This window comes from Pantherophis guttatus, chromosome 6, assembly GCF_059756535.1.
Source record: "Pantherophis guttatus breed Tessera chromosome 6, ASM5975653v1, whole genome shotgun sequence".
Taxonomy (NCBI): Eukaryota; Metazoa; Chordata; class Lepidosauria; order Squamata; family Colubridae; genus Pantherophis; species Pantherophis guttatus.
The window spans coordinates 32442562-32468173 of NC_142068.1; the positions used below are offsets into that span (position 1 = coordinate 32442562).

At 36.8% G+C, this 25612-nt stretch overlaps 2 protein-coding genes across 2 annotated transcripts in view; one reads left to right on the forward strand and one right to left on the reverse strand.

Annotated features, from left to right (window-relative positions):
- COL4A3 (collagen type IV alpha 3 chain) overlaps nucleotides 1-2706 on the reverse strand; it is a 67859-nt gene extending 65153 nt beyond the window's left edge. Inside the window, exon 1 of the mRNA XM_034439360.2 lies at nucleotides 2324-2706. Coding sequence (XP_034295251.2) covers nucleotides 2324-2434 — 111 coding nt within the window. The 5' untranslated portion in view covers nucleotides 2435-2706. The remainder of the gene's footprint in view (nucleotides 1-2323) is intronic.
- Nucleotides 2583-25612, forward strand: part of COL4A4 (collagen type IV alpha 4 chain) — a 71522-nt gene continuing 48492 nt past the window's right edge. The window contains exons 1-8 of the mRNA XM_060682903.2: nucleotides 2583-2708; nucleotides 7075-7239; nucleotides 12556-12595; nucleotides 15905-15976; nucleotides 21146-21280; nucleotides 22839-22883; nucleotides 24450-24566; nucleotides 24995-25063. Of these exons, the coding sequence (XP_060538886.2) occupies nucleotides 7199-7239; nucleotides 12556-12595; nucleotides 15905-15976; nucleotides 21146-21280; nucleotides 22839-22883; nucleotides 24450-24566; nucleotides 24995-25063 (519 nt within the window). The 5' untranslated portion in view covers nucleotides 2583-2708; nucleotides 7075-7198. The remainder of the gene's footprint in view (nucleotides 2709-7074; nucleotides 7240-12555; nucleotides 12596-15904; nucleotides 15977-21145; nucleotides 21281-22838; nucleotides 22884-24449; nucleotides 24567-24994; nucleotides 25064-25612) is intronic.

Here is a 25612-nt window from a genome sequence, read left to right on the forward strand (position 1 = left end):
GCCAATAAGAAAAGATTGCTACTATATATTTCTTAAAGATGAGCAGAACAATTATTTAATGCAGGAAAATAGTGGATTATAGTACAATCCTACAAACAAGTTTTGCAATTCTATAATATCACTTATAATTATTACATTTGGGGGGCTCATTGTTGAATGGATGTGTTTAGATATTGCCTAGGAACAGGCTACTGTTGAAAACAGTATGTTGGAGGCTGTGATAAGGCCCTGAAGATATTCTCCTCTTCATCCTTTCCTTCATACATTATCACTAAATTCTAAAGTTGTAAATATTGTCATGATAAATTTCATGACAAATAAGCATCTGCTACTTCCAAGGGGCTGTAGTGCCCATGAACATTGGCTGTGTATGTCAGATAAATGAAAGCTGAAGACCATTTGAGAAAAAAGTTTGACTAGGCAGCAAATAATCTAAAATATTTAAACATCCGTGTTCAGGATGCAACAGCTGCCAAACTCCCTCAGTTTGGGAGGATGTTATTGCTGCTTAGGAAAGAGAAACTGTAGTTAGATAATTGGTAAAAATGCAAATAATAGTCGTAAAATTCAAAAATGTTAGGGACCACCCACATTCCAGCATGGGAATGCTTTTGGTTTATTTCATTTATCAGATAATTATGTAGACTTGTTACTAAACTGAAACAATATAATTGAAGCTGAAATATTTAGAGATATGTGATTTTGGAGCAATTTGCTATGAAAAATTATACTTCACCAGATTTTTATGATATTCTGTATTAAAGAAATAGAACAATTTGAGATATTGGATCCACACATTCTAACTCATGATATCTTGTCTTATTTTAATTTAGCATACTGCAAGAACTTTGCCAATTGTGCATTGGTTGATAAAATATGGCTAAAATAAACCTTGGCAATGTGATACATGAATACACATTCTGGTGTAGAGGTTAAGGTGCTGGCCTAGAACCCAGACAGTGTGCGTTCTAGGCTTCACTTAGGTATGAAAACCAGCTGGGTAAGATTGGGCTAGTCACTCTCTCTCAACTCAGTCCATCTCATATGGTTGTTTTTTTGGGGGGGGGAATAGGAGGCAAAAATATTAAATTAAGTCTGCCACCTTGAGATAGTTAGATAAATAGGAGAGACAGAGAGAAGGAGGAGGAGGAGGAGAAGGAAGAAGGAGGAGGAGGAGGAAGAAGAAGAAGAGGAGGGAGAAAGGGAGGGATGGGAGGTCGAGGGAGGAGGGAGGAGGGGGACGAAGATGATCTTAAGCAAATAATATTTGTATGGACTTTCATCCAAACATTCATTATCTCTGGGACAAGGTAAAGTTATAGATCATCTGTCATTATTGGTTTCTTATTTTATTGAGCAGTTGTTTCTAAAAGGCTTTTTGCCCTATAGGATTTGTTCATCAATTCTAAAGAGACACCAAACATCCTCACATGTGCCTTTGCCTGTAGTTTGGATGTTTTTAATCTCTATATCACTGCTAATCACAAAACAACTCGTCTAGAACTCTGCATTCTGTTGTGCCCAGAAAAGGTTGTGCAAATGAGAATTTCAGGGATCATTCTCCTGTGTGTGTGTGTGTGTGTGTGTGTGTGTGTGTGTGTGTATACACACATACATACATACATACATACATACATACATACATACATACATACATACTCTAGGCTGCCTTTCAGATCTCCCAGATTTGCCTGCACAATGCAATTCATATGACAGCAAAAGACAGGTGCACTGAAGCAAAACACCTCCAGAGAAGACAGTCCGTATTGAATGAAGCAAGTCACATGTTATCAAATGCAAAAAGGGGGAAAAAAGGCAACTGACTTGAGAAGACAGCAGAGCATAGAATTTTAACAAGTCACCAATGCAGAAAGCAAAAAAAAAGCCTCACTCAACTTAGCGCCATCCCCTCGTTTCCAAATAACTTTTTCTTTCCTCTTAGACTTGGGCAAAGGGTTTTTCAGGCAAAGCTGGGAACCGCGATCTGTTTCTTGTCTCCCTACTTTCAGATGAAGGTTCAGATTAAACCTACGCTTAACAGTTTCTAATAAAGTGTACCCATTGTTGGTTTTACCTAATGGAAAAAGCAGGCTAGAAAACGCTACAAATAAGCAAGGCATAACTTCCGCAGATGCAACCATCTCCCGGGTGGCAAAGCTGCGCTGACATTTCTTTCCGTTAAAGACACTGGAGTCCTGCTGAAAGAAACGGTCCCCAGGCGGGGATGGGCGGGTGGGATAGGGATGGGGGTGCTATCCTCCTTCGGGTTACTCCGCAGGCAGAAAGCCGCTTTAACCCGGTCAGCATCACTGACTACACTCACCTTCGCGGCAACAGCAGTAGGAAAGCCGACCTGCTCCCAGCCACCCAAAGCCAGCATGGAAACGAAGGCGAGCCCCAAGTGCCAGGTTTGGGGGCGCACGAGCCTCTCCATGTTCACGCGGCACTCCTGCCCTTCCTTTCCAGTGTCACAACTTCTGCGGTTCCCAACTTCGCCTCTGCCCTGATGTCATCACTCACTCACTCACTCACCCCCCCCCAGGCACATCCATGCACCGTCCAGGGAAAGCTCCTCCTCCCCTGGGGTGGCGGGAGGACAGTAGACAAGCGTGGAAGCGGCAGAACTTTGCCCTAGAGGACGCAGACGGAGGAGCAGCCGGGCGGGAGCCGACAACGCGAGCTTCAGGGGCTGGTCTCCTAGAAGTCAGGTACGCCCGTCGGAGGAACGTGGCGGGGAAAGGAAGGGGGGGTTGTGGAGGGCCGGGGGACGGGGGAGAAGGTAGCATCCCAAGCCAAGTATCCGATGTGTTGGGACCCAAACTCTCAGAATACAACGCGGTCCAGGGGTCAGCGTGCCACCACATCTGGATTTGCCTGATCGGGAAGGCTGCGCTCTTCCCTAAGGAAGGGAGCGGAAGGTCTTTGCCTTCCGCTGCTAAGTTGAAGCGCTTTATATCCATCTGTCTTGGAGTTGGCAGAAAAGCGTGCAGGATGACATTTGCTCTTCCGTGGGAAATCCCTAGCCTGCCTCCCTAGGGCCTCTCTTCTCAATTACTTCGGGTCGTTCTGCTCTTCCTTCAAGGTAATGAGTGACAAAGCCTAACAAAGTATTCACATCCCGATATTTGCCCTTGGAAGAGATTGGAATACAAGAGGAAATGCTTCTTTAATGCTGGTTCAGCTAAGGACAATTTAAGATGAGTTGGTATTTCATTGCCCGCTATAGCAACAATGCCATAGGGACTTGGTAGGGCAGGGATGGGCTGCACTGGGTATACTTGGGGGAAAATCCCTGGTCTTTTTCTTTCTACTGGGTACAAATTGGAATAGTGGCCAGATATCCTGAGGCAAGAGAATGGTGCTCAGAAACTTTGACCTGTTTGGATCAAACCTGAGATATCTTAGGTATCTCTAGAATAAATAGATTTATTTCCTGTTTTGGGATGTTTAGCACAGCCCAAAGCTGCTAGCTAACCCTCCTTGTTCCTTGCTGAACCCTAAGTATCCCTGGAAGAAAGGTTAATAGGCTTGTTGGTGTGTAATTTGCCATCAATTTTCAACTATCTAGGTCATGGGTAACTGAGAATCAGAAAAAGGGGATTTTAGGGCAGAATTATGGCCATTTCTTTATACCAGGCCATAGTACATCCCTGATTGGATTTTTGTTGTTATATCAATTAAAAGGTTCTGAATTTCTTTGCTACTACTCAGTTTTTTATAGTCCAGGTACAACGGCCATACTTTTGGTTTGGAATAAGCAAACTGTTGTTTAGATATATCTTTAGTGGAAATCCCTGGGTTTTTGGATTTCAGGATTTTAGTTAATAGGAGGATTATGCAAATTTTTAAAATCATTAGGAATCATTAGGAATCAGCGCTTTAGATTTAGCACAAGTTCAGTGCCTCACTGCTATTTCTTAAAACAGTTTGTCTTTTTTTCAGATTTGGGGTTGGGAGGGGAAGGCTGTGACTCTTGAAATAGCTGCAGATTGTTGTTATAGCCAGATGAAGGAGTAGGGATGTGCTGTGGTTGCACAATTCTGAAGTACTCCTTCCAAATTATTTTAAAAGAATGCACAAGCCTGCTTAACAGTTTGTCTACTTAACAGACAGATAAGTACAGTATCAAAGTCTTGAATTAGATAAGCCAACAATCTCATTAAATATAAGGAGTCTGGAGTGCAAAAATCTGGATGACCACTAGATGATGGCAAAAAATTAAACTTTTCTGGTTCTTGTTCCTTCCTTTTTGTGATAGTCCAGATATTTGCACTTTAAGTCTGATTATGTGTAAAATTACTATTTCATTACAATTTTAAAAATGACATTAGGGCTCACATCCAAAGCTGTGATAAAAGGATTTTTTACAGAAATATTTGGACCTTATTTTTTTCACCCATTAAGGCAATTTGTTTTTACTATAGAGAGTGTAGAAGTGGCAGATTTTTGTTAGTATATGTGGTGTACATAATTTATGTTAATACATGTAGAATAAAAGGTTTTGGCCTTGAGTTACCCTGTCATTTCCTCATATCAAATTGATTTATAACAGCAGGTGCAGTAAGATGATTCTGTTACCTTGTCTGTAAGATTTTTTACATTAACTGATCCAAGAAAAGATGGTGTTACTTCCGGAAAACCAGCTTTGAAAACTAATTTGGAATGTTACTTCCATGTTCCTTCCAACATTGTCCTTTATAAGGTCCTCAGGATTTCCCTGTCCCTATCACTCACTTTCTATTTATTATTAAGAAGGTATCTTTAATACTTACTTAAAGATTGTCAAGGTAGCTTAGAAGTTTAACTACACTGAAATTGAATAGGCTTAAAATAGATTTTTGAGGTACTATGCGGCAGACTTAAAAGAATCAGAGTTAAGCATTATAGATGCTGTCTATGCTTCATCAAGGCAATTCCCCTTCTGGGGGGAAAATTAATATTTTAAAGACATATTCAGTTTGTTTGTTTGGCAGAATTTGGTATGGTTTAGATATTGTGTGAAACCATGGTTCAGCTAACTATGATTTTAGTGAGAAAATGAGTATTCTTCATACTTTACTTTGGATAATGGCTACTGTAAACCAGGCCAGGATGCTAAGTTACAGGCGATAAAAGCATGTTATGGTTTAATGCAGTGTATGTTCTGAATGAAGCAGGAGTGAAATCCAGCAGGTTCTGACAGGTTCTGGAGAACTGGTAGCAGACATTTTGATTAGTTCGGAGAACCAGCAAATACCACCTCTGGCTGGCCCCAGAGTGGAGTGGGAATGGAGATTTTGCAATATACTTCCCCTAGGAGTGGAGAGGGAATGGGGATTTTGCAGTATCCTTCCCTGGAATGGGGTGAGAATGGAGATTTTGCAATATCCTTCCCCCAGGAGTGGGGAGGGAATGGAGATTTTGCAGTATCTTTCCCTTGCCACGCCCACCAAGCCACGCCCACAGAATTGATAGTAAAAAAAAAATTGAATTTCACCACTGGAATGAAGACCTTTCCCTATGCTAATCTTGTTAAAGGCAATCATTTGGGTTTCAAGCCTGAAAATCCTAGAATCGTTTTTGAATCTCAGCTATTCAGACTCTAAACAAGAATAAGACTATTTTGGCCTTATTCTAAGCCAGTGGTCCCCAACTGGTAGTCCATGGACCACTGGTGGTCCGTGAGAAAATTTTGGTGGTCCGCAGAAAAATTATTTGCATTTTTATATTGCACTAAATACTATTTATCTTTTTTAAAAAAATCATATTAGTGGTCCGCGTGATTTAAAATTATGAATTTAGTGGTCCCTGAGGTCCGAAAGGTTGGTGACAGGGGTGAAATGTTCCCGGTTCGGACCGGATCACCCGGTGGAGGTGGGTGGTTCAGAGAATCAGTAGCAAAAATCCCTGCCCCCCACCCCCATGCCCAGCTGAGCTGCACAATCATCAGAGGCTTTTTTTTTTTTACTTTTAAAAGCATTTTTCCTACAACCTCTTCGGTCAAAAAATGCTTTTAAAAGTAAAAAAAAAAGCCTCTGATGATCGCGCGGCTCAGCTGGGATCGTCAAAGGCTTTTAAAAGGAAAAAAACCTTTTTTTCTTTTAAATGCCTCTGACGATCCCAGCTGAGTTGCCTGATCGGCAGAGGCTTTTTAAAAAAGCCTCTGCCAATCAGGCAACTCAGCTGGGATCGTCAGAGCCTTTTGAAAGCATTTTTTTACAACCTCTTCACCTCATCACTGTTATGTTATGTTACCCTCAAATGTCTCTTTGGAAAAGAACTGTGATATGTAAGGAATTTGTTATTCAAAGGGAAATCAAAACTCCTACTAGGTGTGCCAGAGTTAGTATTCAGCTATTTTTTTTAAAGGTAGCTATGTAATTAGAAAACAATGCCAAAACAGATTAGCTTTACACTTGCCTCCATATTTCTACTTGGATTAAAATGGTTTCCTAAGAACTGGGGTTCTAGAAAGAGATCTTCCAAGTACTCATAAGAAGTGATTGATTCTTGATTCTTTAAAAAAAATAGCAGAAGACATCTTGGGCCCCCAAAATAAAAATTCTTAGACATTTTCAAAATAAACATTTTGGTACTAAATTACTTATTCTCATAAATCAAGTTTCTTAAATTGCACTGCTCTGGAATAGAGAACTGAATGACGCCTAGGGTCAGGTTCTTTGATGGTTCCTTCATTAGGGCATAGCTAAAACCCAAACTGAAATAAAGACAGATTTCCAGGTGCCTGTAAATAATCCTACAATGGATAACAGGAACATTTCCAGGTATCTGAAGTGTCTGAAATTTACAATGATTTTTCTGACATGCATGTTTAAAAAAAACCTTGAGAATTATTGTCTATCTGATTATGATTTTGCTTTCGAAAACAAAGTTAGATGGGGGAATCTTGTTGTGTACATATAAATGAAAGCAAGAGCATTTGTTCTGTGACACCAGAAGACTAACAATGGATATTCACATTAGTATTTCACTTCAAAAGAGTCTGCTAATATTTCCAAAATATCTCAACTTAAATGTAAAGTTAAAAATATTTGTGCATAAAATTAAAGTTTGTTATATTTTCTTTCCCTGCAGATCACAAAGCCAAGAAGAATGTTGAACGTGGTTTTCTCACCTGCAGTGGGATCAAGTCTTTGTTATTAAAAATTAAAACATTGAAGGCCTGAATTCAAATATATTAATATAAATTACATCCATAATGAATTGCTTATATCGGAGTAAATTTGTTATGTGTGTATGGTATGTTTTCTCTTCTAGTTATATTAATAACTTAATTTTGTTAGTTAAAGAAATAGGGACTTCTCTAATTTTTTTTTTTAATTTGATTTATATGCCACCCTTCTCCGGAGACTCAGGGCGGCTTATAATGCATTAAGCAATAGCCTTCATACTTTTGTATATTTTATACAAAGTCAGCTTATTGCCCCCACAAATTGGGTCCTCATTTAACCTACCTTAGAAAGGATGGAAGGCTGAGTCAACCTTGAGCCTGGTGAGATTCGAACTTACAGTAATTGCAGACAGCTGGTGTTAATCACAATGCTTATAGTCTGCAGAGCCACCAGGCCCCATGTTTCCACTGAATGTTTCCACTGAAGCTTAAACTCTTTCTATTCCTAATTTCCTATATTCTCTTTACTTAATCTTTGTAGCTGGGAGAAGTTATCTATTGGGGGGAATTTCTTTTTTAGGCCATCCATCTTTGCCATAACAGTTTTAAAGTGTCATGAACAGTGTTTGTGTTGAATGATATGGTACAATGTAGAGGTAAGGAATCTGGTGCCCTCTAAAAGTGCTAAAGTTCATTTCTCATAATCTGACCATTTGTATCTATTACTTGGTAGGGAGAAACCCTATAAAGAAAAGCAAAGATTTCAAGCATCCTCTAACAGAAAACTTTGCAACGTTGGTTTCAGGGAGAAACATGAGGTGGCAAATCTCTATTCCACAACCATGCTTAGTTTACTTTTCTAGAGCCAAGTATACACTAATTATAATTCAGTTAGTTATAGAGATTACCTGTTGTTGTTGTTAGTTGCGAAGTCATGTCCAACCCATCGCGACCCCATGGACAACATTCCTCCAGGCCTTCCTGTCCTCTACCATCCTCTGGAGTCCATTTAAGCTCATACCTACTGCTTCAGTGACTCCATCCACCCACCTCATTCTCTGCCATCCCATTCTTCTTTTGCCCTCAATTTCCCAGCGTTAGGCTCTTCTCCAGGGAGTCCTTCCTTCTCATTAGATGGCCAATGTATTTGAGTTTCATCTTCAGGACCTGGCCTTCTAAAGGCAGTCAGGGTTGATCTCTAGGACTGACCGATTTGATTGCCTTGCAATCCAAGGGACTCGCAGGAGTCTTCTCCAGCACCATAGTTCAAAGGCCCCAATTCTTGGGTCCTCAGACTTTCTTATGGTCCAACTTTCACAGCCATACATTGCAAGTGGGAAAACCATAGCCTTGACTATATGCACTTTTGTTGGCAGGGTGATGTCTCTGCTTTTTAGTATGCTGTCTAGATTTGCCATAACATTCCTCCCCAGGAGTAAGCGTCTTTCCATTTCTTGACTGCAGTCCCCATGTGTGGTGATCTTGGAGCCCAGGAAAATAAAATCTGTCACTACCTCCATTTCTTCCCCATCTATTTACCAGGAATTGAGACGGCAGGATGCCATGATCTTAGTTTTCTTAATGTTGAATTTTAAACCAACTTTTGCACTCTCCTTCACCCGCATCAAGAGGCTCTTTAGTTCCTCGTCACTTTCTGCCATTAGAATGATATAATCTGCATATCTGAGGTTGTTGATATTTTCCCGGCAATTTTAATTCCAACTTTTAATTCACCTAGCCCCACCTTTCTCATGATGTGCTCTGCATATAAGTTAAATAGGCAGGATGACAGTATACAGCCTTGCCAGACTCCTTTCCCAATTTTGAACCAATCAGTGTTTCCGTGTCCAGTTTTCACTGTTGCTTCTTGACCCACATATAGGTTTCTCAAGAGACAAATAAGATGGTCTGGTACTCCCATCTCTTTAAGAACTTGCCACAATTTGTTGTGATTCACACAATCAAAGGGTTTAGCATAGTCAATGAAGCAGAACTCCCTAGCTTTCTCCATGATCCAGTGTATGTTGGCAATTTGATCTCCAGTTCCTCTGCCTCTTCAAAGTCCTGCCTGTACTTCTGGTAGTTCTCGATCCACATACTGCTGGAGCCTAGGTTGTCGGATTTTGAGCATAATTTTACTAGCATGTGAAATGAATGCAATGGTGCGATAGTTTGAACATTCTTTGGCATTGTCTTTCTTTGGAATTGGAATGTAAACTGATCTTTTCCAATCCTGTGACCCTTGTTGAGTTTTCCAAATTTGTTGGCTACAATTGAGTGTAGCACTTTTACTGCATTGTCTTTTAAGATTTTGAATAGCTCAGCTGGAATACTGTTTCCTCCACTATCTTTGTTGTTGCTCAGACTTCCTAAGGCCCATTTGACTTCACATTCTAGGATGTCTGATTTGAGGTCAATGACCACCCCATTGTTGTTATCAGGGACATTAGTTCTTTTGTGTAATTTTGCCATCTCTTCTTAATCTCTTCTGCCTCTGTTAGGCCCTTGCCATTTTGGTCCTTTATCATGCCCATCTTTGTATGAAACGTTCCCGTCATATCGCCAATTTTCTTGAAGAGATCTCTGGTTCTCCCAATTCTATTGTTTTCTTCTATTTGTTTGCACTATTCAATTAAGAAGGCATTATTATCTCTTCTAGCTATTCTCTGGAATTGTGCATTCAACTGGGTTTCTTTCTCTTTGTTCCTTGCCTTTCACTTCCCTTCTTTCCTCAGCTATTTGCAAAGCTTCCTCAGACAGCCATTTTGCTTTCTTGCATTTCCTTTTCTTTGGGATGGTTTTAGTTGCCTTTTGTACAATATTGTGAACCTCTATCCATAGTTCTTCACGCACTCTGTCTATCAGATCTAATTCCTTAAATCTATTTGTCACCTCTACTGTATATTCATCAGGGATATGATTTAGTTCAGACCTGAGTGGCCTATTGCTTTTCCCAACTTTCTTCAATTTGAGCCTAAATTTTGCAACAAGAAGCTCATGATCTGAGCCACAGTCAGCTCCTGGTCTTATTTTTACTGACTGTGTAGAGCTTTTCCATCTTTGGCTGCAGAGCACATAGTCAATCTGATTTCTGTGTCGACCGTCTAGTGATGTCCATGTGTAGAGCCGTCTCTTGGATTGTTGGAAAAGAGTGTTTGCTATGACCACTGTATTCTCTTGACAACATTCTATCAGCCTGTGCCCTGCTTCATTTTGTATTTCAAGGCCAAACTTGCCTGTTATTCCGGTTATCTTTTGGCTTCCTACTTTAGCATTCCAATCCCCCATGATAATAAGGACATCATTTTTTGGTGTTAATTCTATAAGGTGCTGTAGGGCTTTATAGAACCAGTCAATTTCATCTTCTTCAGCACCAATGGTTGGGGCATAGACTTGGATTACTGTGATATTGAATAGTTTGCCTTGGATTTGAACTGAGATAATTCTGTCATTTTGGGGATTATATCCCAATATTGCTTTTCCTACTCTTTTATTGACTATGAAGGCTACTCCATTTTGTCTGAGAGATTCTTGCCTGTAGTAGTATACCTGATGGTCTTCTGAATTAAATTCACCCATTCCATTCCTAAGATGTCGATGTTCAATCTTGTCATCTCTTGTTTAACCACATCCAGCTTGCCTTGATTCATGGATCTTACATTCCAGGTTCCTATGGAATATAGCTCTTTACAGCATTGGACTTTCCTTTCACCACCAGATACATCAACAGCTGAGCGTTCTTTGGGCTTTGGCCCAGTCACTTCACTCTTTCTGGCGCTACTAGTACTAGCCCTCTGCTTTTCCCCAGTAGCACATTGGACACATTCTGACCTGAGGGGCTCATCTTCTGCCTTTTTGTACAGTCCATGGGGTTTTCATGGCAAAGATACTGGAGTGAGTTGCCATTTCCTTCTCCGGTGGGTCACGTTTTGTCAGAACTCTCTGCTATGACCTGTCTGTCTTGGGTGCATATGCCCTGCATGGCATAGCTCATAGCTTCATTGAGCTACGCAAGCCCCTTCACCATGACAAGGCAGTAATCCATGAAGGGGGCTGGCAAAATAGGATGGCAAGAAAGATACTTAAAACAAAAGGTATTATTCCATTGTTTTCTTTTAGCACCAACTATCATATACTGGGTTCACCTACCTTAGTGAAGCACAAGCCAGCTAGCCATGATTTAAATTAAGATAATGTACAAAACTACCCTGTATGGACGATGTGTTACAGAAACTCTCAAACAACAATCATGTACACAGTAAAGGGGAGCTATCAATAACAGTGTCTCTATAAACGTCTCCATTATGTAAAGCATGTGAAATAATCTATGGATTAGGGCAAAGGTTGTCATTATGGATACTGTACTGCGTGGTAATTATCTCATACTTGTAGGTGAGATACATATTTTGTTAAAGGAAGGTGGTACAGGTAGTCCTCGACTTACAATCATTCATTTAGTGAATGTTCAAAGTTACAATGGCATTGAAAAAAGTGACTTATGACTGTTTTACACAGAGCATTCCCATGGTTACATGATCAAAATTTGGACGCTTGGCAAATGACTCATATTTATGACAGCTTCAGTGTCTCAGGGTCATGTGATCATCTTTTGCAACCTTCTGATAAGCAAAACCAATGGAGAAGCCAGATTCACCTAACAATTGTGTTACTAACTTAACAACTACAATAATTCACTTAACAACTGTGGCAACAAAGGTTGTAAAATGGTGCAATAGCAATAGCACTTAGACTTACATACCACTTCCTAATGCTTTACATCCCTCTCTAAGTGGTTTACAGAGTCAGCATATTGCCCACAACAATCAGGCTCCTCATTTTACTGACCTCAGATGGATGGAAGGCTGAGACAACCTTGAGCCAGTGAGAATCAAACTCCTAGCAGTGGACAGAGTTAGCCTGCAATACTTCATTCTAACCACTGTGCCATCATGGCAAAACTCACTTAACTTACTTAGCATCAGATATTTTGGGCTCAGTTGTCATAATTCGAGGACTACCTGTATTAACTGTGCAAATATGTGACTGTGTTCATAAGGAACTATGAAGAATTAATAAATGATACATAGGATATGAAATCCACAATTTTATAGTCTTTCCATTTTATATCTTGAGAAGAAGGAGGTATGTTTGTCCAATATTCCATTCCATACTTAACCATATTTTTTCAATTTTCTCAATTTTTAAGACTCACACGATATAAAGTAAACACAGAGGCTGAGTTCGTTTGACACAGAGAATCACTCCTTAATTGTCATATCTTAAACTATGTATAATGCAAACTGAGACACTGAGTTAGAAAAATAAAGAAAAAAATCCTAATCATTTTCTAATTCTTTTAAATCCTTGCAATAAGATTTTCTTATATCAATTTGAGGCTGATTACCATTTATATATAATTTAATCTGTATCTTCCTGTGAATTAGGTGGCTAATAATTGTTGCTTCAGTCCAGACATCTTATGGGGTAAGTGAGACAAGTAAAATAAACCTTTCTTCTTTTATTCACATACAGGTTACAAAATTATTTTTGAATCAATACAATCTTTGAGATATTGTATGTGTTACTGATGAAAAATGAATAATAACTTTAACCAATACATAATTTTGCATGTCTTCAGTTTTACAATGCCTGACCTATTGGGAAAGATAAAGTTGCTTGGAAAAGATTCCTTAGTATAATTAGTTAAATTAGCTAGCAAATTTACATTTATGTATTGAATATAGTGGGACTTTTAAGTAGTAATGTTTGTTGTAAAGCTCAATATGAATGTTTGGCCCGAATATAATTAAAGTGAGAATTACTTCAATAGAATGTTTAGCAAATCAAATTTTATTTTCTGTACAATTAAACATCAGAACAGATACAGCATTGAAGCTGAAGCATACTGGAAGTTAGGATTTAAGAAAAAACTCTTATAGGCATCTGGTCTGAATCTGAAATTAATCTTACAAAGCAAGCTAATAATCTTCCTAAGCAATGCCCCTATTATTGTTGTGGGCAAATTATTCATAAATTTGTTTTTAGAAAACATATACTAATTGCACAGTTTGGATGGTTTCAGGCTTAAAATATCTGCAACTTGAAAACCTAAAAACTTCTATAGCTTATATACTTCCCAAAATGTATGCAAGTAATAAAGTAGCAAATAATAATTTTAAGCAAACTTTCTCTCTTCAGGAAGCCTTTCTCCACTTATGCATCAGTATAAGAAATCCTGCCTATTTGCCACAAAATCCCATCACATTTGAGACACTTCTGAACCAAATTTTAGCTGCTGGTGACATCTTAAGAGAACTGAGAGTAGAACATAGGCCAAACATTTCCTCCAGAGGAAGCTCAAAAATGTAATTATTATTACACACCTTCCTCTAAAGAACCCAAGGTCATCTTGCAAAGAATTCGATGTTTCCACAAAACACTGGCAGTTTTCCTTGGGAGGAGCTGTAAATCGTTAAATGAAAAGTAGTCAAAATTTTTGTGATTAATCTATGTTTTGACTATTCTAGCATTTTAATCTTCAGTGCAAGGTTAAACTGAAAAATAGCTTTCCTATAATGATACTAAAACATGTTTTAGTTAAGGGGGTGGGGGTGGGGGTGGGGGAACCCAGAAACCTTTTAACATTGCCTCAGAAACATGCATCTAAAAAGCCAAAAAAGCAAAGATTGATATTTCCCTTGGAATTTTGCCTCAAGTTAAATTGACCCAGATGTCGTTTTTTGCATAACTAAGTATACGTAAGTACATATACAGACTAAAATCAAGAAAACAAAATGTTTTGGAAATATTTTTGATAAGGAAAAAATGGCCAGTTCATTTAATGAGAAAACTATGAAGAGAATCTGAAGGGCTCCATCATTACGTACTTTATGAAAGTCCCTCGAGGCTTGGCTACTATGTCATGAGGCCTGACGCTCCAGGAGACCAGGGAGATCTCCTCTATGACTATTAACATAAAATCTCTAGCAAGCTTTAGGATTATTATTTTTTATAAAGCTTTTTAATAATGACTTTTATTATTTTATATCTTTGTTGAACATTGCCCAGGGTCACATTTCATGAAATGGGTGGCCATATACATTTGCTTTATAAAATAAATAAATGGATGAATAAATAAAAGAATACCATGAAAATATAAACCTATTTGATAATAGGTTCAAATTATAGAGTTCAAATTATAGTGAGATACAAAAGCCAGGTAAGTCAAGAATGCAAGATGCATTAGATTACCAATAAATGCACATATTTTTTGTTCACATGTTATATGGCTGAGATACAAATATGAAATCATAGTCAATTTTATAGATTAGTTCACACATTTTATAAATATTATATTTATTGTACATATTCCAACTAATAAGTCTGTGGATGACAAACTATATTGTCACTTAGGCAGCTGATACTGTAACTTCAACATATCTGATAATATTCCATCTTACAGTATCTGCTTGAAATTTTTATGGTTGCCTAAAAAGTCTTTTAAAAGTTAATCCCTTCCCCAGTGGCATACAGTATAAGAATTTATGTGCATAAAAGTCCCCTGTTTAATATTATTACCACACAGTAGCAACTTTCTATATTATATTTCTTTAGTACTTTAAAGGCACAAGATTCCTGCCAGAAATACTTCGGCAGCCTTGTTCCGGACTTGGTATATTCATTTTTGTTTAAAATCAGAAAAAATAACACCAACATCTTTTCAAAATGTTTCTCTTCCTATAAAACGTTGAAGTAAACTTTGACTCAGAAAATTTCAAAGCTCCCAATAATTTCTTGATATTTGTTTTGTTTCCGTTTTGGCTAGGGAATTGTGTTACCCAGTTTCCCAGCACTTCAAGAACAATTCCCAGAATCTTGACTGGTGTCTCACACTTATCCTCTTTTACTTAAAATTATGCAGTTTCTTGAATTTCATGTTCTTCACTGATTGGTTCCTATCTCTTTTGCCTTGTCCAGGAGCTAATCTTTTTGTGTGTGTTTCTGTTTTGACTTAACTTTTAAAAAACTCCATTACCATTCTTATCTAATTTCCTGATTTTATGTTTGTTTTTCCTTTTGCTCTTTTATAAAAAATCTATAATAGCTGTTCCATAAGTTTAGCTGTCTAAAGAAAGTCTCATTTGGGTTAATTTTAGATTTTTTTTGTACATGTGTGTTTGGGGGGGGGCAGGGTTCATACATACATCTAGTACAGTACAGAAATGTGAAAAATAAAATAATGCACACATACACAGGTTTAGTGATTTTATAACCTTTTAACATTCTTCCTTATCAATCAGTATCTTACCCATTATTTCTTTTATATTTACCCTGTTTCCCCGAAAATAAGACATCCCCTGATAATAAGGCCAATCGGGCTTTTGAGCACATGCGCTAAAATAAGCCTTCCCCCGAAAATAAGCTCTCCTCAAAAATATTTAAACACAGAGCTGGAAATCAGGTAAGATGGCAAGAGGAGCCCCATCTTGCTCCACATGCCCCAAAATAATAAGACCCCCCCAAAAATAAGGCCAAGCGCTTATTTCGGGGTTCAAAAAATATAAGACAGGGTCTTATTTTTGGGGAAACATGGTAGTTTTTTTTAAATAGCCTTAGTGATGATTAAGCATTTCTAAGCTTCCAAATACATTTGCCAACTCGCAAAATGTTGGCTTGAGGCTCATGATTTAATTAGGATATCTGTCAGAACCCTGACAACATTTATATGACATTGGTAAACAAATCTGAAATGGGGTAACAGTAACAACAGGAATATCTTCTATTTCTTCTTAGGGCTCATATATTGGACATTGTGGTGGAGAAGATTGTTCCATTTGCCGGTGCTTTCCTGAAAAAGGCTCAAGGGTAAGTTTTAGTTTCCTTTATTTTGTCCTGCTTTTCTCTTAACAGGTATTGAAACTACATTTCAAATAAAAACAAACCAAATCATAATAACGTGAATAAAATGTAAGGAAAGATACACTCAGAATTCTTAATCTAAGAATATTCACTAAAGCAGAATTGTTTCAGAAAGCATCTAAAAATGAAGGAATGAAATTATCATTATATAGGGCAACATTTTATAAGATGAGGGCCAGAATAAAAAAATATTCACTTTTATTTATTTCTGTGAAAAGTTGTACTTCAATCTTTTCATGTTAAAGTCTTATAGGTGATTTAAATGTCTCATAAAGTTAATATTTAGGCTTCTTGACCTTCATGCAAGGTCAACAAATCCAGTTTCTGAATTCTCAGACATTACATTATTTGTAGTTTTAAAATTTAAAATTTAAAGTGTCTTGAATTAATTCCAGGAAATTCTAATTCAACCAGCAATCATGATTGAAAAGTGCTGTTAGCACCGATTTATATTCAGTAATATTAAGTCCAATGATGTATCCCTAACCCTAATCCTAACCATAGGTAGTTATCAATAGTTCATTGTTCTAGTGAGCCTCATGGATAGACATCTTTGGACATCTGATAGTCAAGTATTTCTGTCCAAGAATTATAACCACTAATCTACAATACCTGACATGCTTATTCTTTTGAGGAATGAGAAATAGTTTTAGACTAAATGTGGCTAGTGTATATATAAATCATTTTCAGTGAAAAATCTGTATAACAATAGCTATGTAGAAACCCAAGGTATACAATAATTAGAGTTATTTCACACAATGATATTGTTTAGTCTTCCAGTTTAGTCCTTGAATAAAAAGAATTCTGTCTATTTGGGAGAAATATAGTATATAAAATGTATAATGGAAAACATATTAGTGTCTTAAAGGAAAGATGTGTACAATTCCCATGACATAAAGACTATATTCATTCTCAGTGTAACTTGTTTCTAACAAACCGCTGAATTAATTGTAGGACAGGAACAGTTTATCGTGTAAGAACGTGCTGTAGGAATTGAAGGTTTCCCTCATTTCAAGTGCTGGATTCGTTTCAATATAGCTTTGTAGGCATTGTAGCAGGAGAGACATGTTAGTTGATTTAGACAAAGAGAAAGAGTCTGTGTTCGTGAGATTTGTGGAGCTGCAGCTCTCAAATGCTCAGGTCTTATAATGAAATGATATGAGTCTTCAGTGGCACTACAAGATCTTTCTGATTCTTGTATCTCTATTATCTGTTACCTGTTTCAAAAAAGATTTCAGAGTTATTTCTTACAGAGATGTCCTTTCCTCACAGTCTTGGGACAATGGCTTAAGAAGGTGGAAACCATAGATCTCCATATTTTTAAAATAATGCAGATAATGTAGCCTTTTAATTTTACTTTAGAAGCTGAATATTTAAAATCCTTGATATTGTATCAACAGCTTTTTTCCTTCTTTAAGAGTAGAGTTTAATACATGAGTTTGTTAAATTTAGAAACACTTCTTTGCATGGCTTGCTCATTTATTTGTGAGATAATGAACCATATCATGGAAAATTAGAAAATGCCACACTTGAATGAACTGGAATTTTAATTGCTAAAAAATGTAGTCTTTAAAATGTTAAACCAAGATCAAATGAAAGAGAAGCACATAAGGAAGCAAAAAATTGAAACTTAGTTCCACTTGCTGTTCACATAATGTGTTAAATCACTATTATGCACAAGTCTGCATCTTTGAACAAAAGTAACTTGGGATTGCTTGCTCTCCATGTCTGATGAGAAAATTCATATAATAAATAATAAAAGAACCATATTATTGATTTGACTGAGATTTGGCTGCAGTCAAAAATTTAGTCAATTTTTTTCAGCCTAATTAAATTCTAAGGGCAGGGCCTTACTTTAAAAAAAGTGGCCAATCAAGTCCAAATTAAAAGATATGGAGCCCAATTACTAAATAATGATGGGAAGAGTATAGTACTCCATCTATATTGATCTGAATTCACTCTCCCTTTTCATCATTAGTAATAACTATGATTTATTGTGTTGATCAGACATAGGTAGCTATCATTTAATCTTTTTTTTTTTTTTTGAAAGAAATGGTAATGCATACTGTATTTCTGCTAATTCAGACAACCAGGAATAGGAACAGGTCAGTGGGAAAAAAGAGGAGACAAAGGAGAGAAAGACTTTGTACTTATGGGACCGCCTGCTGCCACCAGTAGCCTCCCATCGGCCGGTACGCTCTATAGAGAGGGGCTCCTCCGGGTGCCGTCGGCCAAACAATGTCGACTGACGGCCACCAGGGGGAGAGCCTTCTCTGTGGGGGCACCTACTATCTGGAATGAGATCCCCCGGAGATATGGAGGATCCTGGATCTACACACCTTCCGCTGCGCTCTCAAGACCTTTTTATTCCATCAGGCTGGCCTGGGCTAACTGTTTCGCTTTCCCCCCTTTTTAAAACGTAAATTTTAATTCATTTTTAATTTATTGGGGTGTTTTAAATCTGTCTTCGGCCAAATTGTTTAATTCAATTTTATTCAGTTTTAAATTTTGTATTTATGTTTTTTATCCTGTGGCTGTTCACCACCCTGAGTCCTTCGGGAGTAGGGCAGTATACAAATCAAATAAAACTAAACTAAACTGTAAAGTCTTTGTAAATAAAGAGTTTGTAAAGTTATTGACTTATGTTAAGTTAATTGGTCCTATGAGAATATTGTATTTTAAGGAATCCAAAATTTAAAATAATTAAACAGAAAAACATATTGGTTTTTGCCTCTCATTCCATAATCATTAGATGCTTTTCTCTAAAACCAGCTGTTTTTATTTCTGCTAAAATTCTGCAGTTGTACTTTCTGGTTTTGAGAATTTTTTAAAAAATTAAATGTATTTTAATAATTGAAAGGGCCACAATATGACCTGGCTTGATGTTAGTCTTTTATCCTATTTGCTGATAGAGTTAAGTAGATCATGACAAGAAGCTGTCATTGATGATCTGACCTAATTTTTTGGGATCCTAAGAAATGTATACCAGATGTTTAATTAAGCAGCTCTCTTGAGGTGTGATGAAGAACCTGCAATTAGCAATTTCAGTATAGGATTCAATAGATGAATTAGCCAGAACAAATAGTACTATAAGCTCCTTGATTCTGTCCAAGGTACTGAAATATTTGCTTCCAAACACTTAATTTTGGAATTCTGACTCTGTTTAATATTTTTTTTTCTTTTTCCTGGTCTTTTTCTATCTTCTCACAAAGAAATAGTGACATCTGCTGGTCACTGTGTATATACATATACATAGACAGATACAGATATATAGACAGAATATCAATGAAGAAAAACATTTTGAGGGTGGCATTACAATAATGTAGAAAAAGTTATACATACTGTTTATAATACTAGGTAAGATAATCATATTCTATTGCAAACTTGAAAATATATTTCTATTACTATCTCTTTGTTAACAATTAAACCAAATAATTTATTTATTTATTTATTTTATTTATTTGTCAAGAACGTATTAGGTAATATATATAAGTATAAGCATGGACTGGATACATAAAATAGATACAAATAGAGGAAACATTAGAACAGGGACAGTAGGCATGCTGGTGCTCTTATGCACGCCCCTTACAGACCTCTTAGGAATGGGGTGAGGTCAACAGTAGACAGTCTTAGGTTAAAATTTTGGGGGTTTTGGGATGAAACCACAGAGTCAGGTAGTGCGTTCCAGGCATTGACCACTCTGTTGCTGAAGTCATATTTTCTGCAGTAGAGTTCGGAGCGGTTTACTTTAAGTTTGTATCTATTGTGTGCTCATTTATTGTTGTGGTTGAAACTGAAGTAGTCACTGACAGGTAGGACATTGTAGCAGATAGTTTTATGAGCTACGCTTAAGTCATACTCAAGATGGCATAGTTCTAAGTTTTCTAGGTCCAGAATTTCAAGTCTGGTGGCATAAGGTATTTTCTTGCAAGCAGAGGAGTGGAGGACTCTTCTTGTGAAATATTTCTGGACACATTCGATTGTATTAATGTCCGATATGCAGTACGGGTTCCAGACAGATGAGGTATATTGAAGAATTGGTCTAGCAAATGTTTTGTATGCTCTGGTTAATAATGTGATATTACCGGAGAAGAAGCTACGCAAGATTAGGTTTACAACTCTTAATGCCTTTTTGGCGATGTTGTTACAGTGGCCTTTGGCACTTAGATCATTAGATATGAGTACTCCAAGGCCCTTGACAGAGTGAGGGTCATCTACAAGGTCGTGTCCACTCAGCTTGTATTTTGTGTTCTGGTTCTTTTTGCCAATGTGTAAGACAGAGCATTTGTTGGTTGAGATTTGGAGTTGCCAATTGTTTGACCATTCTGACACAAAGTTGATGTCTTTTTGAAGGGTAGAAGCATTGTTGGTGGTGTTAAATATTTTTACATCATCGGCAAAGCGAGCGGAGTTGCTTATAATATGATCACAACGGTCATTTATGTATAGTATGAAGAGTGTTGGTCCTAGAACATTGTCTTGGGGGACACCGCTATTAACAGGTGCAGAATTTGATAGGGCACTATCTATTTTATTATATATTTATATTTATGTTAATTATTTTATTATCTTGGTTTAATAAACCAAATAGCCAATAATAAATAAACCAAATAACCAATTGCCTATGGTTTTACCATGCTTTGTACAATACAACCTTTTGCCAATTTAAAAACCTAAATTCCTTTAAACCCAAATTGTATTACTTAAATCACTAGGAGATTATTGAATTCCTGAAGATTCCTATACAACATGATATTTAGTCTAAATGTGATTTTTGTGAATAGCGGCAACTGGCCAGCACCTCGATTGGACCATGTGGAAAGGGGAAAACTTTCTCTTTTAATTAGGTGAAAATCGTGGAAACTTTCAGAGTTGGTTTCACAGTTATGTCAATATGATGTATCCAATAAATTTGTTCTTTGAGGAATCTGCCTGCCTTGGAGTTCTGTTTTCAATGGGTGCATTGCTTGGAATGCTGAGTTATATTACAGACTATGAGATACTTATATGAACATTTTGTTTGAATAAACCAGTTTCTTCCTCTGAATTATTGTTCATATTGTTACTGCTGCTCTTTTTACATAGAAATTAATCTGAATTGTTTATACTTTGCAGGGGCAACCTGGTCAGCCAGGAGTCCAGGGTCCAATTGGTGGTCTGGGTTCCGTTGGACCTATTGGTTTGCCGGGAGAAAAAGGCCAGAGAGGTGATCCTGGTCTACCTGGGCCACTTGGTGAAAGAGGAAATATGGTAGATAATAGATAATAAATTAATTTTATTGTTACTTAGCAGTATTACATTAAGGATATTAAATAGTACTGTATGTACAACATTTCACAGATGAAGGCAATCTGGGTTTGGACCATATTGAAACAGAAATGTAGCAATATTTGCAACTCCTTAAAGTAACTTTGACTTTTCTTGATATTTTGTGGCTACCTGCAGCTGCTGCATGGTCCTGGGCAAATAAGCATTTGGTTTAAGGATTTGCAGAATTGCCTACTCGTCATGCTTTCCAGGAGTTTAGAATTCAAAGTCTTGCACAATCCCAACATTAAATATTGCAAGATATAATGTATTTTAATTAATGTTCCAGATGAAAACAGGGCTTCATATAATTTTCAATAACTGCTTATGAAGCCATTCACACAATTTGAAAGAGATTGTGCTATTAGTTAGAGCAATAAGATTAACGTACCCATACTACTGTTTTAGCTTAGTCTAGAATGTTTGATGGTGAATTTCTATGAAACTATTGTATACTTAGTCACACCATTTATCCTTCCAACCTCTTACAGTATTCTTTGATGATAGTACTGATGATAGAAAGCAAACTCTCAGATTGCTTTCCAGTCTTGTTTGATATTACTGTTCATGGAAACCTATCAGTGGTGGGATTCAGCCAGTTTGCACCACTTCGGGAGAACCGGTTGTTAATTTTCTGAGCAGTTTGACAAACTGGTTGTTGGAAGAAATCATTAGGGCAGAGAACCGGTTGTTAAATTACTTGAATCCCACCACTGAAACCTATGTATACATTTTACCATAAGTATATGATCTAATCAGTTCTGGAAAATAAGAAGTAAAAAACAGGAATGAAAATATATCTTCTAAGTAGGACAAGGATCTGCTGTTTGAAACAGGAAGAGAAACTATTCCTTCCACATGTTACTTCTCTGGTGGAAGCAGCACTAATGCCCATTCTTTGACTTGCCAATTGACCAACAGTTCTATAAATATCACTTTGACTTTGATAACTGCTTCTTAATGATGCATATAGGACTTCTGGCAAAGGTAACAAGCTGTTCCAAAAACTTACAGACTTTAGGTGCAAGGAGTTGTTTATTAGCGGGCAAAGGGTGGAGTTAGGGAAGTCCATTCTGAATTGAGTGAATTACAATTTCATGGGCACATCCATATAGAATTTTGGTGACACAGGAATGTGGTTTGTCATTATTTTTTCCCCCAACTTCTTTTGTTTATTTCAATCTTAACCAAAATCTTGGTATTCTGTAGTAGTCTCCCACCTGAATATAAACCAGACCCTCTTCACTTCACAATCCTAAACAAGTTTGACTATGTGTCATCCCTGCTGAAGCAATGAGTGAGGGCTTAGAGTTAAATGCCTACCTCTTCTGATTTGTCAGAAAATAGCAATTTCTTCAATCTAGTGGTAGTTAATGGTTGAGTGTACTGCCTCTCAAACTTGATATCATGAGAAAAACAAATCTAATTATGCAAAATTGTTCTATAAGTCATTTTTAAAGTAAAGCATATATTAATATGGTTTAATGTTGAATTTTTTCAGGGTCCAACTGGAGTTCCAGGATTTTCAGGTCTAGATGGAATGCCTGTAAGTATGCTGCTGATGTCTTCATATCATATAAAACTGTAGAGCATTGATATTTCAATATGTCTGTGTACTACGTTCATCTGATCTGACTATATATATATATTTTTAAAGTGTACTACAAAATGTAATTCTTCAAAAACATTCTGCAGTGGTACCTCAGTTATACAGTATCCATCCTAGAGATGTTTGTTGATGCTGATAATATACCTTTTTCCAGGCTTAATAAAATATTCTATTTGATGGTATTTCAATGTGTGAGACACATTTCCAAGACAGTTACATCTTATGAGGAAATTAGCTAATAAAGAACTTCATTCTTTGCAATGAGAATTAGCCCTAGCTAGAACAGGATAAGGAGAAGGTTCTTATCAAACATTTTTGTTGTAAAAGGCTGTTAGAATCCTTGAACTGAGCAGTAAGGCGGACTAGTTTAGAACCTTGTTACCAGCAATTATTATACCTTCTCTATGAATGTTCTGGCTTTCCACTGAATTGTTTGGAACACTATCAGACTGCAGAATTCATGAATACTATTTTTTTCTGAGTAAAGACCATAGAGAGCATTAATAAGAAAAAGTTACTACTTTTGTCTCTGAAACCACAACACTGTATTTTTTAAAAAAAAAATGTCTTGTGATCTCCTTTTTATTAAATAGAAGCTTAGAAACATAAATTTTGAATATAAATAATAAACTACACCAAAGAAACTAGTCTATTAATTTTTTTCCTGTTGCTTTTATCCACATGATTATTTGGATAGAAATTAGTATTAAAAGTTGGGTAGAAATTTTCATAATATCCTTACTGGAGCTGCTGTTTGCCCCCAAAACAGCTGACATTTCGAGCAATTAGCAGCTGGAAAAAGAAGCTCTATGAGAAAATGTCAGGAAAAGTATGACACCAAAGTATGCATGTTCATATACAATATAGTATCAGCTTGTATTTGGAACCCTTGTTAATTTGTGTAAACATTTGAGTAGAATGATAACCATGGGATTCATATACATGCCTACGCTATGTCCAATTTGTTCTTCTGACTACCCATAACATTAGCTTTCTGTTTCAGGTATGTTTAACAACTAAAGGAGCAATATTAACTAGTCAGCTTGCCCAAACTGGGTTTGTTTAGACATACCAGGCTTCAACTTTTAGATTGTTTCTAATTCTATTGGAGATACACCTAGCATCTTATCTGAGTTTTGATCTTGGATTTCATAATGCATTCGTTCAACATATACAGTAGAATGCTTCTGACCACGACCAAATTCGGTTCCGACCAAAAAATTCACAAATTTATTGAATCTGATCACAAACACATGATCAAACATGGCCGCGGCCAATTTCCCCTTCCGTGCCATTTTTTTTTGTAAGCGCCAAACAACAGTGACTTCATATGGCCACTGCATTAATTTTGCATTAATTTTGGTTAGGTTCGGATCACGACCAAATCGGTTTGCGACCAAAGTTATGGAACGAATTATGGTCGTGACCAGAGGTTCTACTGTACAGAGAAATGATGAGTTATTTTAACAGACATACAGAACTAATATTTTTTTTCTGTTATAGGGGCTACCAGGAATTGAAGGACCCCGAGGGAAGCCTGGGGCAGATGGATGTAATGGTTCAAGAGGTGATCCAGGACTTCCAGGAGAAGTTGGATGCATTGGACCAAAAGGGTCACTTGTGAGTTGAACTTCACTAGATCTTATATAGTTTGTGATCAACTTATAAATGCCACTTATTTCTATGTCTATCTTCTTAGGTATTCTGGACTCACTTCATTGTACAGAAAATGTGTATAATGATGTGTTCATATTTTAATATTCTCTGTAATATCTTTAAAACTGGTTCATGGCAAAGAAACACCCATTCGAATGAATGGGTTTACTTAATGACTGGGGCATTCACTTAAATAAATAAACAAAAAAAAAAGCTGGAATATTACTTCTGGTTCTATGGTACCCCCACTTTCATTCATAGCAATTTACAATTAGATTTTTGGTCCCAACTACAGACATAAGCCGAAGACTAACAGTACTTTATTGTTTAAGCTTTTGTATGCAAACTCATAACTTTCTATTTTTATCATGATTTTTAAACATCTTTTACAGGGTATCCCTGGCCAAAAAGGAGAAAAAGGAAATTCCGTATATATTTCTGAATTCATACAAGGGACAACTGTGAGTGTTGTATAATTTTTTAAATAGTGCCTCATGATAAAGAGTTATGTAAATGATTTTAAATATGTAAGAGCTATAACTTACACCATAAAGAGTGCCATTGGTTTAGGCAAGATTTGTATTATTAATATTAGGAAATTCTAAAATTCTAAAAGTGCATATAAGAGTTTAACACATGCAGCTGCTATGAAAAGGAATTTAATCCAGGTTGATTAATCATGACTTCATTTTCAATGTTTTTTTAACCATGAGTATACTTTACATGCACACTTTTGGACTATATTATTATTTAAAAATGATGAAGACAAAGTCACAGGCTTTTACATTCTTTTTATTAGAATTTTTAAGTGGAAAATAAAATGGCCAGATAAACATTGTCTTTTAAAGTATATCTTTATTGATATAGTTTATTATGGGGGTGAAATCTTATTCATATTTATCTGAAAGTGAGTTTTGTGCAACCATGTGTTTTAATTTCGAGTAGTGTACATAAAACTAGACATGCCAAAGCTAGTTTTAATACTTACAGAATGTGGAAAAATTATGGAT